The 17,611-nt window shown below is 39.6% G+C and overlaps 1 protein-coding gene across 1 annotated transcript in view; it reads left to right on the top strand.

Annotated features, from left to right (window-relative positions):
- Window positions 1-17,611, top strand: part of GUCY2F (guanylate cyclase 2F, retinal) — a 76,562-nt gene that overhangs the window by 42,241 nt on the left and 16,710 nt on the right. The window contains 5 exon segments of the mRNA XM_037041947.1: window positions 2,618-2,690; window positions 5,873-6,036; window positions 8,757-8,765; window positions 10,294-10,329; window positions 10,331-10,401. Of these exon segments, the coding sequence (XP_036897842.1) occupies window positions 2,618-2,690; window positions 5,873-6,036; window positions 8,757-8,765; window positions 10,294-10,329; window positions 10,331-10,401 (353 nt within the window).

Raw genomic sequence — 17,611 nt, 5'->3', positions numbered from 1 at the left:
GATATAGCAAAAAGAAAAATAAAATATCTGGGAATAAATCTAACCAAGGAGGTTAAAGACCTGTATGCAGAAAATTACACAACACTGAAGACAGAAATCAAGGAAGACACAAACAAATGGAGACGTATACCGTGTTCATGGATTGGAAGAATTAACATCATCAAAATGTCCATACTACCCAAAGCAATTTACAGATTCAATGCAATACCTATTAAAGTACCACTGGCATATTTCACAGACATAGAAGAAACACTTCAAAAATTTATATGGAACCATAAAAGACCCCGAATAGCAGCTGCAATGTTAAGAAAGAAGAACAAAGTAGGAGGGATCACAATACCTGATATCAAACTGTAGTACAAGGCCACTGTAATCAAAACAGCCTGGTACTGGCATAAAAACAGGCACATAGACCAATGGAACAGAATAGAGAACCCATAAATAAACCCAACTCTCTACAGTCAATTAATATTCGATAAAGGGGGCAGTATCATAAAATGGGGTAAAGATAGCCACTTCAACAAATGGTGTTGGGAGAACTGGACAGCTACATGCAAAAAAAAATGACACTGAATCACCAACTTACACCATACACCAAAATAAATTCAAGGTGGATAAAAGACTTAAATATAAGCCGTGACACCATTAAAGTCCTAGAGGAGAACATTGGCAGGAAAATATCAGATATTTCACGCAGCAGCATTTTTACTGATATGTCCCCTAGAGCAAGGACTACAAAGGAAAGAATAAACAAATGGGATCTCATCAAAATAAAAAGCTTCTGTGCAGCTAAAGAAAACAGCATTAAAATACAAAGACAACCAACTGTATGGGAAAACATATTTGCCAATGATACCTCAGACAAAGGTTTAATCTCCAAAATATACAAAGAACTCACACGACTGCACTCTAAGAAGACAACTAACCCAAATAAAAAATGGGGAAAGGACTTGAACAGACACTTCTCCAAGGAGGACATACAGAGGATCCAGAGACAGATGAAAAGATGCTCAATATGGCTAGCTATCAGAGAGATGCAAATTAAAACCACAATGAGATACCACTTTAGACCGGTGAGAATGGCTATCATAAACAAAGCAATAAACAACAAATGTTGGAGAGGGTGTGGGGAAAATGGGACTCTGGTCCACTGTTGGTGGGATTGCAGACTGGTTCAACCATTATGGAAAACAGTATGGAATATTCTCAGAAAACTAAAATTGGACTTGCCTTTTGACCCAGCATTTCCACTGCTAGGATTGTATCCTAAGAATCCTAAAACACCAATCCCAAAGAACCTATGCACCCCAATGTTCATAGCAGCACAATTTACAATAGCCAAATCTTGGAAGCATCCTCAGTGCCCATCAGTAAATGAATGGATCAAAAAACAATGGTACATTTACACAATGGAATTCTATTCAGCAGAAAGGAAGAAGGAGCTCCTGCCCTTGTTTCTATTTGTTTGTGTCTTCCTTGATTACTTTCTTCAGCGTTGTGTAGTTTTCTTCATACCATATGATCTCACCTTTAACAGGAAGCTAAACAACAAAACAAACAAGCAAGCAAAATATAACCAAAGGCACTGAAATAGAGAACAGGCTGACAGTGACCAGAGGGGAGGAAATTTCAGGGGAAATAGGGGATGGATTTAGAGGAACCTATATAAAGGATACATGGACAACAACTGAGAAGGGTGGAAATGGGAGGGAGGTGGGAGAATTGGGGTTGGGATGGGATGGGAGTAATAGACAGAAAACTGTACTTGAAAAATAATTAAATAAAAAAAGCGGAAAAAAAGAAAATAGATAGGGGGAGGGCAAGAATAGTAGGGGAAATATAGAATCTAAAGAACTTGAGACAGGTGGTCATAAAGTAAAGGTGGGGGATGGTGGAGGAGGGGTTGTGCAGGGTGGAGGCGAATTAAGGGGGGAATACAACAACTGTAATGGCATAATCAATAAAATATATTTAAAAAATTTAAAAAAGAAATCATGATGAGGAGCCTATTGCTAATTATTAAACTTTCTCTGGAGCTGAGTCATAGCCATAATCCTAAGGCTTGTTTCAAGACTTATCAGTTTAGTGATGAGGATGATGATTGTAGGAGACCATTCTGCGTGGCATGGGCCCAGCGCCCACTCGGAGATGCACAAGACCCATGCCCATGGATAGGTTCTGCTGTGGGAAATCAGGCATGCATTGTACGTAGACTGCTATGAGACTGAGCCATTTTTTTTCAAAACAAAATCTAAGCAAACGAATATTTTCAAATTAAATCCTCTAAAGGAGGGAGTGAGACACTGACCTAGAATCTTATCTCACACCACCTTGTTCTATTTCAACTTCTGCCCAACTTTTTCCTAAATAAATCTAAAAGATCCCTTATCAGGGAGACATTCAGCATCTCCAAAACTGATAAACTAGCTTAAAATATTGTTCCTGTTTCCCAGAGAGCCTGTTCCCCATGGTTGAGGATTCACAGAAATCTTCAAAGAAATTTTTTTAAGAAATAAAAGAACCTTTTTCTGAAATTTCTCATGCCACAAGCACGGCGATTACAAAACCAGTCCCAGTTTTGCCTTTTCTTCACCTGCACCTTCAAATCCTTATGCAGGCAACGGAAGGAAAAGGCAAAACTGAAGGGACTGCAAGAAGTGGCTCAAAAGAAAGAATTTGGTGAGATGCTTGTAAATTGTCCTGTAACTAGTTGATGTTTTTAAAGCTGATTAAAGGGAAAATCTTTGCTCTTTCTCCCAAGCCTAGACCTAGTTGGGGTTGTGCCACAGGGATCAGCTTGTGAGTGTTTTTACAGTGTTGTGGGGAGCGCTCTTGTGGTTCTTAACTGCTTGACTCATGCCTGTGAGGTTGTGGCAAATGCTTGGGAAAGAGAGCAAAGCTCCTGCTTATTAAAGAAGGTACAGTTGCAAATCGGTTGCAAGAGAGGGCAACCTAGGAAGAAAACCCCTTTCCTCTGAAATCCAACACACCCTATGACCTTCTCGAAAAGTACTCGGTGTCATCGGTCCTCACCTGGGATGATGAGCGTGTACTCCAACCAAGTTTGTGTGCTGCCCACAACAATGGCTTGTAAGCCCTGGGTACCTGTTTGTGGGCACCAGCTGATGCAGACCCCAGCCCATGAGGCCTGCCACATTGTGGATGAGGCACAAGAAATTCACATGGACTACTGAGTCCTGTGGAGGAATGTTGGGAGCCGACCAACAGCTGTCCCTTGACACAGTAGAGATGGATGAGATGCATCTGCACAGCAGAGGCAACTGTAGCTGGATTTCCTGTCTGTCTCTCCCTTGCATGTTTGTCTTTGTGATTTAGGTGGTGGGATTTTTAGACACCTGCACTTCAGGTCCAATAATCTGCATAATTCCAATGAAGTTATACAAAATAATTTCTTGGCCAGAGAACAAAGTCCCCCCTAATGAAGTAGCCCATGAATAACTAAAAGTTGATGAAGTAACAGCCCCTCCTCTACCTTGGACAGGAATATGTATTAATTAAAAGTAGATAGGCAAATAAATAGGAGAAGCTGGTTAGCTACTACAAACTAAGCACGTAGAAACAATTACCAAGGAGTCAGAGTCCATATTACATAAAGAAACATTTTAGACAGAAAGATAGATAGCTAAGTTAGACATCACGAAGGCCTTACAATAAACTTTCTATAACCTCTGCTCAGTCTAGCATACCCTTTTGCCCTATGCCAAATTCTAAGAACTTTAATAAGCAATAAGATATTTAAACTCTGTACATCCAGCTATTTCAAATTGTCTGATTAATGGCTCTCCTGGTCGAAACAACCTTTGCTTAACACAACTGAAACTATGGAAATTCTTGTACTTTTCCTGATTACCTCTTTATTGTTTTTTTCTGCTTAACTGATCATGCCATGCACCTCTTCCTTTAATGTTATATAACAATCTATAAAAATAAAGCCTAAATCAAACTCTGAGAGTGTGATCAGACCCACAGAGGCTGGCTATTCTCTGGCATCCAATTGGGTGTCTGACTCTTCATTTGTCGCCTGCGCCTTCCATCCTTCAGGGACCCTGAACCCTGCTGAGGCTGGACCCTGGCAGAGGGAAAGGGAGAGCATGGCTTTTCTCTCAAGGGGAGAAAAAGCTGCAGCCTCTGCCATAACAGGCCTTTATTTCTTTTTTTCCCAGCACATTACATGATGGTCCTCATTTACTATGCACGGGTTCACTTTAGGTGGTTACCTTTTACAGAAGACAAAGAAGATGATGCCACTAATCACATCACAGTAGGATATTTGCAAATGCAAAAGGAAAAGTGGTTGAAACAGTTACACTCCATAATGGGGAGTTTTAGCATGAATTTTAGGAAGTTACAGTAAGCACTTTCTGTCTCAATTCAGAGTGAGGGAGTTTTGGCAAAAGCAAGTCTCATAGCAATCTAGGTACAATGCAGGCCCAATTCCCCACGGGAGAACCTATCTGTGGGCATGGGTCCTGTGCATCTCTGAGTGGGAGCTGGGCCCATGTCACGCAGAATGGTCTCCTACAGATGATGATGATGAGATAGCTTGCACTTATCATCTACCAGGTGAGTTTTAAGTATTTTGACATGTATTAAGTTTTTAGTCCTTAGAAAATCCTATGAGGTAGGTACTGTCATTATCCCTATTTTGCAGATAAGGAAACTAAAGCATAGAGAGGTTAAGTGACTTGCCCAAAGCCACACAGCTTATAAGTGATATATCTGTGATTCTGACCAAGACAGCATGTCTTCATAGTTTCACGCTCTTAAGCATTGAATTCATGAGTACTGTTCTCTATGAGAACATGGATTTTAATTGTATCCAAACTTGTACTAGAAGAGTCTGACTAACAGATTTCATAGTAAGTCTGTTCAACTTACTGATCTTTTAGATTTATTTGAAAGGTTCCAAATTATTTGTCCAAGTCACCTAAAAGAGTGAGCACACTTCTGTGGGGAAGACAAACAGCACAGATTTATTTTCAGGTGTCCAGCTGTAACTGCCCCTGCAAAGCAGTTGAGGCTTAGTACTGCTGCCCCTTATGTGGTAGCACTAGGAAAGGAGATGGTAGCTGGTGGCAGAAGATGCTGGTGTGGGAAGATTACTTCTCACAGCCAATGGGACTGTAAAACTAACTTTATCATATTAGCAAGGCAAAGCAGAAGGAATGAACTCTTCGATCTTTTTCTTTCCCTTTTCCTGTACTTTATTTAAGGTGGCTCTATGTCATTTACTTGAAATCATCTAGAGAAATATGCTTGATGGGGGAGCACCATGTGCACCTTTTCCTATGAAGCTTCCCCATGGGCACCCACAGTCTCAGAAATCTCTTTTTTTCCCTTCCCCAGGATTTGGAGCCTGGTAGTTTTCTAGGGCCAGCTAGCAAAGTAACTGCACTTATTTCAGAATTTATGGGTGTGGGACCTAGACATCAGTAGTTTTAAAAATAAAATTCCCACCCTGGCTGGTGTAGCTCAGTGGATTGAGCGCGGGCCTGCAAACCACACAATTGAGGTTCGATTCCCAGTCAGGGCACATGCCTGGGTTGCAGGCCAGTTCCCAGCAGGGGACTCACGAGAGGCAACCATACATTGATATTTCTCTCCTTCTCTCCTTCCCTTCCTCTCTAAAGATAAGTAAATAAAATCTTAAAAAAATAAAGTTCCCTAAGTGATTCTAATGTGCAGCCAGGCCTGTGAACCACTAACAACCTCCTTGTCTTCCTTACTTTACAAAAAGAACACCTGGCTCTCATTACACCCATTAAACACTGTGAAATACACACAAAAACACACAAACAAACCAGAAGTTAGTTGCTTGCTAATTTTATTCCCCCCTCCATTTCCCAGGTAGAGACCACTGGAAATGTTTAAATGCGTGGCCTCAGGCCTTCCAAAAAGGAATGGCAGTAAGCATGCAGCTGAGATTGCACACTCATCCCTAGATGTCCTGAGGTCTGTGGATACCTTCCAGACCTGGTGTGTTCCAGAGGTGCCAATCTGGCCTTGAATAGACCTGCAATCAGGTAACAATGACCACTAAAGCAAAAGATGACATTCCCATATGTCTACAGGGAAAACTAGAAAAGGAGGGAGAGGGTATCACTTTCTTGATTACTAGAAGCTGGATTATCCAGGTGTCTAGTGTTGCATAATTCCTTCAATGCTACTCAAGTTTACTCTCTTCCCAGTGGGCAGCAGTCCTTGTTCACGGCACAAAACCCTTTCAGGTTACCTTTCTTGTTAAAACCAACATTTCCATGTTTGACTATCTGATACATAATCAACATGCATGTGTTGTGTATAGGATAATTCATTTATTATTTAATACCTCAACTCTTGAAGTATTTGTCTCCCACACTACTTCCAACTTGCTTGAATGTCTTCAGGATTTCCCTTTCATTGTATCCTTCTGATCTACCTTCACAAATTCACAAGGTATCCTGACAAATATCTCACTTGATGTCACAGTTATCTCAAGTAGTAGCCCTTCTTGCTCCCCTCTCCACTCACCTCTTCTTTATCATTGCTTTACTCTTTTAGGCTCCCATTCTCCCCATCCTTTTAACCCATTTCCTACCAAATTTCTTAAAAGTGATCGACACTCAACATACCATTTCTTCAGCATCCACTTCCTCCTTTGTAATCTGGTTTCAGCCCTCACCACTTTTCTCAGTCCTAGTCTGCTCATAAGCCTGCAACATTTGATATTCTTGACAGTCCTTCCTAAAACTTTTCTCAATTGGCTTTTCTGACATGCTCTTCACTCACTGAATGATTCTTCTCCATTTCATGTCCTCTCTTAGCAAGTCCTGCTCACTAACTGTGGCTGTTTCCACATTTTCTGCAAAGCTCTGAACAATGATCTTCTTGCTCTCTGCACATTCTAACCTCTAATTCATTCTCAACCCACTGCAACCTGGCTTTAATTTTTCACTATTGTCTGATAATCTCTTCTGTCTCCATCTGTCACTTAGATATTGATATTGCTTAGGATTCTTGCCATTTATCCACTGTTTTTCTCTCCTTATATATTCTTCCAATTTCATGTCTATTATTTAACCACCACTTGTGTGCTGATGACTTCCAACTCCACAATTTCAGCATATGTCTTCTTTCTTAGGCTTTATCCTTGTATATCAAAATTGCTGCTAACATTGCTACATGAATGTTCCACATAGACATCAGACTCAACACATCCAAAACAAAATGATTTTTTTCCCGCACAAACTTCCTCTTCTTTCTGTTTTTATTGTCAATTTTAATTGGTGGTATCACCATTCACCTTCTTATTTCAGTTAGTCTTGGGAGTCATTTTCCTTGACTCCTCCCTCACTCTGACCTTCACCATTCAACAAACTAGTAAGTCTTGAATATTTCACCTTTAAAATAGTTCTTCAATATGTCTTATCTCTTCTTGACTCTCAGTACTCAAGCCTAGGCCACCAGCATCTTTTGCCTGGATCATTGCAATGGCATCTTTTTACTTCTACTCCTCTTTCTATCCATCTTTCTCATAATATTTGTTTGTCTATCTTTCTATTAAACAACATGCTCCTTCATGTATGGGATCATATCTTACTAATTTTTATATTCTGAATGCTTAGCATATTATAGGTGTTCAATATTTTTCTTGTAAAGAAAAGCATTCATATCTCATTTGTACTTCAGTATCACACCATCAACCCCCCTCTCTTAGCATATGCCTTTTTGGTTGATTCACCATTCTTTGAATTAAACTTGTCTAAAACTTCAAGTCACCTTTCCCCCAAAACCAACATAAGCTCATCAGTCCATGCCAGTTTTCTCATGGTTGTCAATCAGATAACCAACAAGTCTGTTGACTCTCCTTTCACAAGTTTCTCTTTTATCAACTCTTTGTGCCCCTAACCATCATCATTTCCTCTCCAGTACTTGATGCGGACAATGGCCTGTAGTGCTAGTGACATTATGGATGGAGAATCAAGACAAATTCACACGGACTGCCAAGTCCTGTGGAGAAAAAGGAGCAGGCCACTCTCTCTAGGGGAGAGCACCTCAGAGCAGCCTGGCAACTTTCTCAAGGGGAAAGCTCACTGACTCTTGGTTGGAAAGGCTTTATTGGGTTTAATTTGCACAGGACTATAGGTACAGCTCATTAATCATTATCAGGCAGTAAGGATCAAACGATAGATAGCATACAAAGAACTATTAGGGCTTCTTCTAAGGGTCTATCAGGGTCTATCAGCTAAAAGGCTACAAAACTTTGGGAGAACAAACTCATTTTCTACCTGGGCCTTTATCATTTAACTAAGAGCATTCTTAGCAAAACAGGCTTCACAGGACTTTACATATCCTTTCTCAGGCCTGATCATCTGGGGAGCCCACCCTTTCCAACACAGGGACGCACCACCCTCAGTCATTGTTTTCAGGCTTAAGTCAGACAGAGGAGGCAGATAGCCAAGGAATTCTCGGAGACTTCTCGCAGACAGACTGAAGACTCAGGCTTTGTCAAAGCTGAGGGGCGAGGGTCCATCATCCCCTTTCTCCATAGCCCTCCAAGTCCTTCCATGGTGCCTCCACATGATTATGCCTATCTTAGGTGGTTTCTCCCTTGGGGAATCTTACCCAGCATTGGCTAACTGATCAAGCATTGGAGGCCAGTTATGGAAAAAGGAGCAGAAGCAGCGCCCCTGCCACGGAGATAAGCTTTGTCTCCTTAGTGGCTTATGGTCCAGAGGTCACTCACTCAGCCTCAGCCATGGGGGGTTTACAGCTTCTGAAACCAGGCAGGGAAGTTCCCAACAAGTACTCACAACACTGTGATTAGATTAATGAAAGAGCCACCTAACAGGTTTCCCTGCTTATACTTTCTCCCCTTTTAATGCAATCTATATAATGGTCTGAGGTGGAAAATGAAAAAAAATAATTTTCACTGTATAATTTCTTGTTCAAACTTATCTAGTGGGTCAGGGTCCTACAGCTTGTACAACTCAAGATCCAACCTTGTCTGTAGTTTCTCCTTATCTACCTGAACTACATAGACTGGTTTCTCTATGAGCCTCCCAAAATTTCATGCACAATCTCAACCAAAAACCTTTGATTCTTGTCCCTTTTCTTCTATTCAAATCCCATCCACCCATCAGGATCCAAATCAAATCCTACCTTCTCCACTGAATGCTTCTGGACTGAATCAAATCCTAACACTCCACACCCTCTTCTAAGCTATTACAGCACTTCTGCCTATAGTATTTACCTTGCCTCAACCATACATTGTTTTGTGTTGTTAGTTAATTGCTTCCTGTTTAATAATCTCTTTTTTTAAATTAGACTATAATCTCCTAGAGTTACATTTTTTATTCCCCTAGGTGCCTCACTCAGTGCTCAGTGAATCCTTCAGAATGGGTGAGAAACTAAAATGTAAATTATAGGTTTCTTAGTTCTTAATTTTATTCTTAAAAATTAAAGTCCAGATAGAACTTTTGAAAGCAAAAACACTAATTGCTTTCTCTAACTTAGGAAACAGCAGAAAAATAATAATGCTGAGCAATTTTAATGTAGAAATAGTGTAGAAATAAAATAGGTGAAGGTGGGGAACTTCTTAGATACTCCTGAACTAGATTTTCAGTATGGTTGCTGAAATTTTTTCAAGTAATATCAACTCAGTGAACACCTAACATGGTTATATTAAAATGTAAGAGCAAAAAATTCTTAGTGCAAATAGAAAATATTCTTGGATCATCTCTATATACTGCTCTTTCATGCACCTAATACAAATGCTTGAAAGTCAACTCTACTTTTTAAATTTAGAAAGTGATTTAGCAATAATTTTCTTGATAGACACAGTCTGAGAGACATATAACCGTATGGCATTCCTTCTTCCAGCACAAAGGTACAAGAGAGTGTCATATTTTTTCCTTGCAACAAACATGTTTGGATTCTGAGTCCCTGTGCAGGATTTTCTGGTTTGAGTTTGATGCTTATTTGTCTTGAGCATCTTGTCAAGCATCTTGGCTTGTCTTATAAGCATCTTGAGTATAACTGTTGCTTGCTTGAGTATAACTGTTATTTATAAAGGTATAAATAATAAGGGTAGTCATGTCTGCATCATTATAAACTTGCTTTTCATAAGGCAAAATTTCTTCCTCATTTTAAGACTTCTTACAAATTCCCAGAACTATTTTGTGGCAATTTTATTCTTTTATGCAGCTACATTTCTTCCCTGAGAAGTGCTCCTCTATTAGCGTTGATTGCATACCTGTTGACTGTAATCTTAACTGCCTACTACTCTACAAGGCCCCTTGTTGCTGGAGTGGTGGGTCTCACCATGCCATATACTGCTTGTTGGAGACACTGTGAACGCAGTTTCTTTCTCAAAAGAGGAGGAAGTGAGCAGGGTACTTGGTGTTTTGCTGTTTTAAAGAAAAATAAAAGATAATTTGAGAAGATTGAAAATACTTAACACATATTTCCTGGTCTCTTTGGCAAACCAGTAGGGAGTGATGTTGGATTGAACATGTTATGTTCTTGTTCTAGAAATGAAGCTGTAGCCAAGTGACATTGAAACACCAAGTATTTGATCAAAACTACTAAAAAAATTCTTTGGGTAAAGGAAAAAACTGGCTAACTTGGTGAATTTAGGGGAGTCATGTTGAAAAAAGAAATAGCTAAGAAACTGCCATTTTTAGTTTTTCAGCTAGTTTGTGAACACACATGCAGAGCCAGTTGCTTCCTAGCCAGCTCCCTCCTAGATTGCTCTAGTCATCTTTTTGAACTAGTTAGGACCCCTTGAGTTCTGACTTCACCAAATTGGTTCCTTGAAGTTAGCTACCAATAATTTCTCAACCTAAGGAGATTGAGATTCTGAAATAATTAATTCCAACTTGCCTGTACATAAAAACCTTAGCTTCTATAAAAATATCCATGCTGTCAATGATACAACTCCTTTCACCCTTCTTTGAGAAGAAATCTGACAAACTATCATGACATTTGTCTGCTTCCAGCAGCTTTTTCTTGGTTATGTACTGCTTACTACTAAGGCAATGTCAGGATCACAATGTGCCTTTATCTATATCCTGGCTGAGCAAAGTGATTTGTCCATGCTAGTATGGGAAGAACATAGATTTTATATATAGTTTTTAATGATTTTTATATTTGTAAAACACTTAGGCCCTTAGCATCCCTGGCTTTGGCAGTTGCCAGGCAAGACAGCTCTTGCCAAATTTCAGCAATATACACAGACTAGTCCCTGATGATAGGGTAGACTATATCACAGTGGATGATGCCCTGTCTGATTCTACTCCTTGTGACTCATGTGCAGAAACAGGCTTGCAAAATGAGTCCAATCTTAGTCAATCTAGCCTATGCAGCCATGACTATGGAGGCAGCATGGAACTCAGACAGCTTTTCTGACACCTGAAAAAGTCTTCGAACTCTACAGATATGACCAAGTCCATGGACATAGCTATCCAAGAGCTGCTAAGCATGTGACTTTGCTTTTGAAGTGCAATTTAAATGAAGTGAAATTGATCATGGAACTGCAATGCAGATTTGGCACAATAGCCTGGACTGATGTAAGCTTATAGAAGATTAAAGTCATATTCTGGTCTGCACCAAGGAAATGCCAGACATTTCACATTGAATATATAGAACTGCTAGCAGAAATTGAACTTTCAGATTTAAGCAGCTCCTTACCCAATGATTAGCTAGGAAGAAAATAATGGAATGAATCATACACAGAAGGTATTTATTAAAGCACTGAATATTCAAGGAAGGCCTTAGGAGGGATAAAAGAAATATACACATGTGGTCTTTCCACTAAAGGAGCTGGTTAGTGTGCTCATCTGGAAGCTAATAGCTGTAACTAAAATGTGGCATTAAACTCTACACCTGTTTCAATGTCTGTAGAGAGGTAGCCTCTAACCTCATTTTGGATATGAGACTGGGGGATATCACAGGTATTTTTAAAAATCAATTTCATCAGCCCTGGCTGGTGTAGCTCAGTGGATTGAGTGCGGGCCTGCGAACCAGAGGATCGCGGTTCGATTCCCAGTCAGGGCACATGCCTGGGTTGCAGGCCAGTTCCCTGCAGGCCAACTCCCAGCAGGGGACGCACGAAAGGCAACCATACATTGATGTTTCTCTCCCTCTCCTTCCCTTCTAAAGATAAATAAATCAATAAATAAAATCTTTAAAAAAATCAATTTCATCAGTTCCCCATTTTTGGCCAGTTGTATTTATTGATACTAGGATGGATGTGACTACTGATACAGCTCTGGAGTGATCCTCCTTTTCACACAACTAGATGGTGACCTGAATGAGCTAGCACTCTCTCTTTTAAACCATTTTTTCCAAAGATGGTGGTGAGATAGGTGGGAGCGGAGCAGACTTCCCCCTGCACACAGGTGAAACACCTAGCTGATCTACTTAGCAACAGAGTGAACATCTAACAGTACTCCAGCATACATGAAGATAGGAGACCAAAAATTGTAGAATAAATAGAAAGACCAGACAGTAAGGAGAGGAACCAGCACAGGGACCAGGGCGGCTGCAGCACCAGGCCTGGTGCCCGCTGGATATGTCAGGGTTTTTGAGAGAGAGCTGGGTCAATGGCTCCCTCCCCTGCCAAACAAGGTTTGAGCAGCACCGGGAGAGACCTGGTTGCTTGAAGTCACAGAGAGTGGAATAACGAGTAAGTGGCAAACACAAAGGGCCTGTGAGCACCCACGGAGTCTGTGGACACTGGCTGGGGAGAGTTGAGAGTTGGGCCATGATTGGCGCTGACCCGGATAGTCCCCAGCCTGGTTGGAGAATTTGGCTGTGTGAGAGGCCAGGCCATTGTACCAAGCAGCAGGCTTGAACAAGAGGAATTTCTCAAAAAGAAAAAGTGAAAAAAGAAACACTTGGTGGACGTTTAGGGAATTCTCCTGCAGCAGCCACTCTGGCCTACTCCCCACGGAGCTGCATGGTGCTCATTATGTAGTGAGGAAGGCCCTGCGTACACTTCCATAGTTCTGGGAAGAGTGTACGCCTGAACCTGCCAGAGGGAAGGAGTAATGAGAGGCTGTTAGGGAACTGGGCTGGAGGCTGACTGAGTGCCGATTAGGAAGGGAGAAAAGTGAAATCAATCACCCCTCAGCCTGCAACATTCAGGAAAGACCAGCAAAAGTGGCTTGGCCAGTTTTGAAGCCAGCTGGAGGCTTTTTTTTTTTAAGTAATTCTTTGTTTTTCTTTTTAATTTTTTTTTTATTCTTTAACTTCTCCTTCCTCTCTCTTCTTCTTTCTTGTTTTATTCTTTCTTCCCTCCTTTCCTTTTTTATCTCTTCTTCCTTCCTTCTTTTTTTAAATTCCCACAAGTAAGACAAAAACAAAAAACCAAAAAAACCTAGAACTGTGAAAAGACCAGAGTTGGATGCAAAGAGGGAAGAAAGCTGATAGTGAGACAACAGCTGATAGTGAGACATATCTCATTTTGCTACTACAGAGAACTTGCAAGTTATTGCATACTTTTATTACTATTTTTCATTATTCTTACATCTTTTATTTTATTAGTATTTCTGTACTCCTTTCTATTTAGTCTTCTTTACCTGGCTGATTAAATTGCATTTTTTTTATCAGTTTCCCTTGTTCTCTCTTTCACAGTGTATTGTTAATTTACTGTCTTTCACTTCACTTGCATTCCATTAGCACACTACTCTAGGTCCTATACTTCCTAATCTTCTTATCCAAATCACATAGATTCTGTCATAAGACTGTTTCTCCATTATTATTGTAAATAATAGCTGTTCCATACAATTGCAAATACTACAGAGCACCCCTCCCTGATCTTAGCTCACTTCAGTTTCCTGAACTGTATGATTGTTGTGGTTAAGTTTATTCTCTCACACACTATACCTATTTTTGGTCCTTTATTATCACCTTACCTCATAATCTGATCTCCCACAAGCTCACTGCTTTGTAGATCCAACTCACAATCTTCCTTCCCAAGAGCCCTATCTTCCTTCCACCCTTTCTAAAAAGAGGCTAGTTGGGTGAAATATCATGGTTAACACTATACAAAGACAAGGATCTCCTATCTCTTCTCTATGGGCTGGTACTGTAAATATCATAGAATACACTCTCACTATTTTAAATCCTTTTGCCTTCCTCCTCCAACTGATAAAAAAAAGAGTAGGTGGAAGGGGTGAACACCAGGATACATGCTGGAAGAGGAAACCCACCAACAAAGGAAACACCAACAGATAACAACAGAAGAAGGTGAAGGAGGGAGTGGAAGCCACACTAACTCAACACAGAACCTATCTGGAAATCCATCTAAATAGTAGAGAAAATACTGAGAACAAAAAACTGAACGTGAGCAAAGGAGAACCCTCAATACCTTGCACACATGTAAGAACTAGCTTCAACACAACTTGCCATAACTGCACAACAGAATACAAGAGGTGGTGGACAGAGTGACCCTCAATTAACTAGCTGGTGGGAAGGACCCACCAAAGAAAGCTCCAACAGCAATCAAAACCCAAAGACATACACAGAACAAACATAAACAACAGCCCAAGACCAGTGAGCTTGGGAGATCGAGATAGCACCACCGAATGTCACAGGTATTCCACCATAGAAGTTCATGCCATAAATTTAGGGAGTCAGAACAGATACATTTAAGAAGCTGAGGCTAACAAGAATAATATCACAAACAATGGGGAAACAAAAAAAAAAACAATTCCCAAATGAAAGGAAAGGGGGACATCTCCAAAAGAATGCTAAATGAAATAGAGGCAACTCAACTATCAGATACTGAGTTCAAAGCAATGGTTATCAGGACGCTCAATGAACTCACAGAGAATTATCAACAACTACAAGGAAACTACAATGAAATCATGCAAACTATTTTAACATGAAAAATGAAACAGAAACTATCAACAAAGGCCAAGAAAGAATGAAGAATATAATTTTTGAACTTAAGAACACAGTAGAAGGAATCAAAAGCAGGCTAGATGAAGCAGAGGATTGGATCAGCGAGCTGGAGAACAAGGTAGAAAAAAACACTGAGAAAGAGCAAGAAAAGCAAAAGAGGCTCAGAAAGAATGAAGAGAAGTTAAGGGAAATACAGGACAACATGAAATGTAATAATATTCATATAATAGGAATACCAGAAGGAGAAGAAGAAGAGCAAGGGATAGAAAACCTGTTTGAAAAAGTAATGATGGAAAACTTCCCTAATTGGATGAGAGAAAAAGTCACACAAATCCAAGAAACACAGAGAGCCTAATCAAGAGGAGCCCAAAGAGGCCTACCTCAAGGCACCTCATAATTAAAATGGCAAAATTCCAAGACAAAGAGAAAATCTTAAAGGCAGCATGGGAAAAACAAGAAGTAATATACACAGGAGCCCCAATAAGACTAACAGCTGACTTTTCAATGGAAATGCTCCAAGCCAAAAAAGAATGGCAAGAAATGTTCCAAGTAATAAAAACCAGAGGCCTGCAAACAAGACTACTTCATCCAGGAAGGGTCTCAATTAAGATAGAAGGCCAAATAAGGAGTAGCCATGACAAAAGAAAAAAGCCTCAAAAAATATACTTTCTCCAAACCAGCTCTGCAAGAGATGCTAAAGGGTTTGCTTTAAGAACAGGAAGAAAAACAATGAAAGAGAGAAACCAAGGAACAAAAAATGGTGATGAATAAGTACCTATCATTAATAACCTTAAATGTAAATGGATTAAGTGATCCAATCAAAAGACATAGAACAGCTGAATGGATAAGAACACATGACCCACACATAGGCTGCCTACCAGAGACCCACCTCAGGACAAAAGACCTACACAGACTGAAAGTGAAGGGCTGGAAAAAAATATTCCAAGCGAATGAACAAGAAAAAAAACCTGGGTAGCGATACTCATATCGGACAAAATATACTTCAAAAAAGGGTCATAAAAGAGCCCCAGATGATAACTTCATAATACTCAAGGGAAGAATCCATCAAGAACACACAAACATAGTAAATATATATGCACCCAATATTGCAGTACCCAAATACATAAAGAAAATTTTGGAGGACTTCAAGAAAGATATTTACAGCAACACAATTTTAGTAGGAGATTTTAACACCCCACTGTCAAAAATGGACAGATCTTCCAAACAAAATATCAACAAAGATATTGTGGCATTGAACAATGCCCTAGATGAAACAGACTTAACTGATATATATAGAGCCGTTCATCCCAAGGAAGAAAAATACAAATTCTTTTCAAGTGCACATGGAACATTTTCAAACACAGACCACATGATAGGGCACGAAACAAGCATCAACAAATTCAAGATTATTGAATCATATCAAGCATTTTCTCTGACCACAAGACACCAAAACTAGAAACCAACCTCAAAAAAAACCCAAAAACCTAGACACGCAAAATTACGGAGATTGAATAGCATGCTAATAAACAGTGAATGGGTCAAGAATGAGATCAAGGAAGAAATAAAAAAGTTTCTAGACACAAATTAAAATGAACTCACAACTATCCAAAACCTATGGGACATAGCAAAGGCAGCTCTGAGAGGGAAGATCATAGTGATACAGGCATACCTAAAAACAATAGAAACATTTCAAATAATAAACCACCTAACTCTACAACTACAAGAACTTCAGGAACTACAAAAAAGACAGCCCAGGGCAAGTAGAAAGAAGGAAATAACCAAAATCAGAGCAGAATTAAACGACAAAGACACTAAAAGAACCATTCTAAAGACTAATGAATCCAGAAGCTCGTTCTTTGAAAAGATAAAGAAAATCAACAAACCTTTAAGCAGGCTCATCAAGAAGAGAGCGGGCCCAAATAAACACAACCAGAAATGAAATAGGAGATATTATAACTGATACCATAGAAATACAAAGGATTGTAAGAAATTACTATGAAGAACTGTATGCCAAGAAATTTCAAAACATAGATGAAATGCACAAATTTCTAGAAAAATACAATCTAACAAAACTCAATAAAAAAGAAGCAGAAGCCCTGAACAGACCAATAACACCTGATGATATTGAAACAATAATGAAAAAGCCTCCGATGCAAAAAGTCATGGACCAGTTTCACAAAGGAGAATTTTACAAAACATTGTAGGGAGAGCTAACCCTCATCCTCCACAGATTGCTTCAAAAAATTCAAGAGGATGGAAGACTCCCAAACTCTTTTTATGAAGCCAGCATCATGCTAATCTCAAAAGCAGACAAAGTCATAACAAAGAAAACTTCGGGCCAAAATTACTGATGAACATAGATGCTAAATCCTCAACAAAATATTGGCAAACCACATCCAGCAATACTTTGAAAACATCATACACTGTGATCAAGTGGGATTCATCCCAGGGATGCAAGGATGGTACAATATTCACAAATTAATAAACATAATACACCACATAAACAAAATGAAAGACAAAAATCATGTGATCATATCAATAGATGTGGAAAAGGCATTTGATAAGGAATAGCACCCATTTATAATACAAACACTCAGCAAAGTGGGAATAGATGGAGCATTCCTCAACCTAATAAAGGCCATATATGAGAGAACTGCAGACAACATCATACTCAATGGACAAAACTTAGAGCTTTCCCATT

Source organism: Sturnira hondurensis, unplaced genomic scaffold, assembly GCF_014824575.4.
Source record: "Sturnira hondurensis isolate 20B ecotype Veracruz unplaced genomic scaffold, ASM1482457v3 Scaffold0003420, whole genome shotgun sequence".
Taxonomy (NCBI): Eukaryota; Metazoa; Chordata; class Mammalia; order Chiroptera; family Phyllostomidae; genus Sturnira; species Sturnira hondurensis.
The sequence above is the reverse complement of the archived record's forward strand: the minus strand, read 5'-3'. Positions and strand labels throughout refer to the sequence as shown.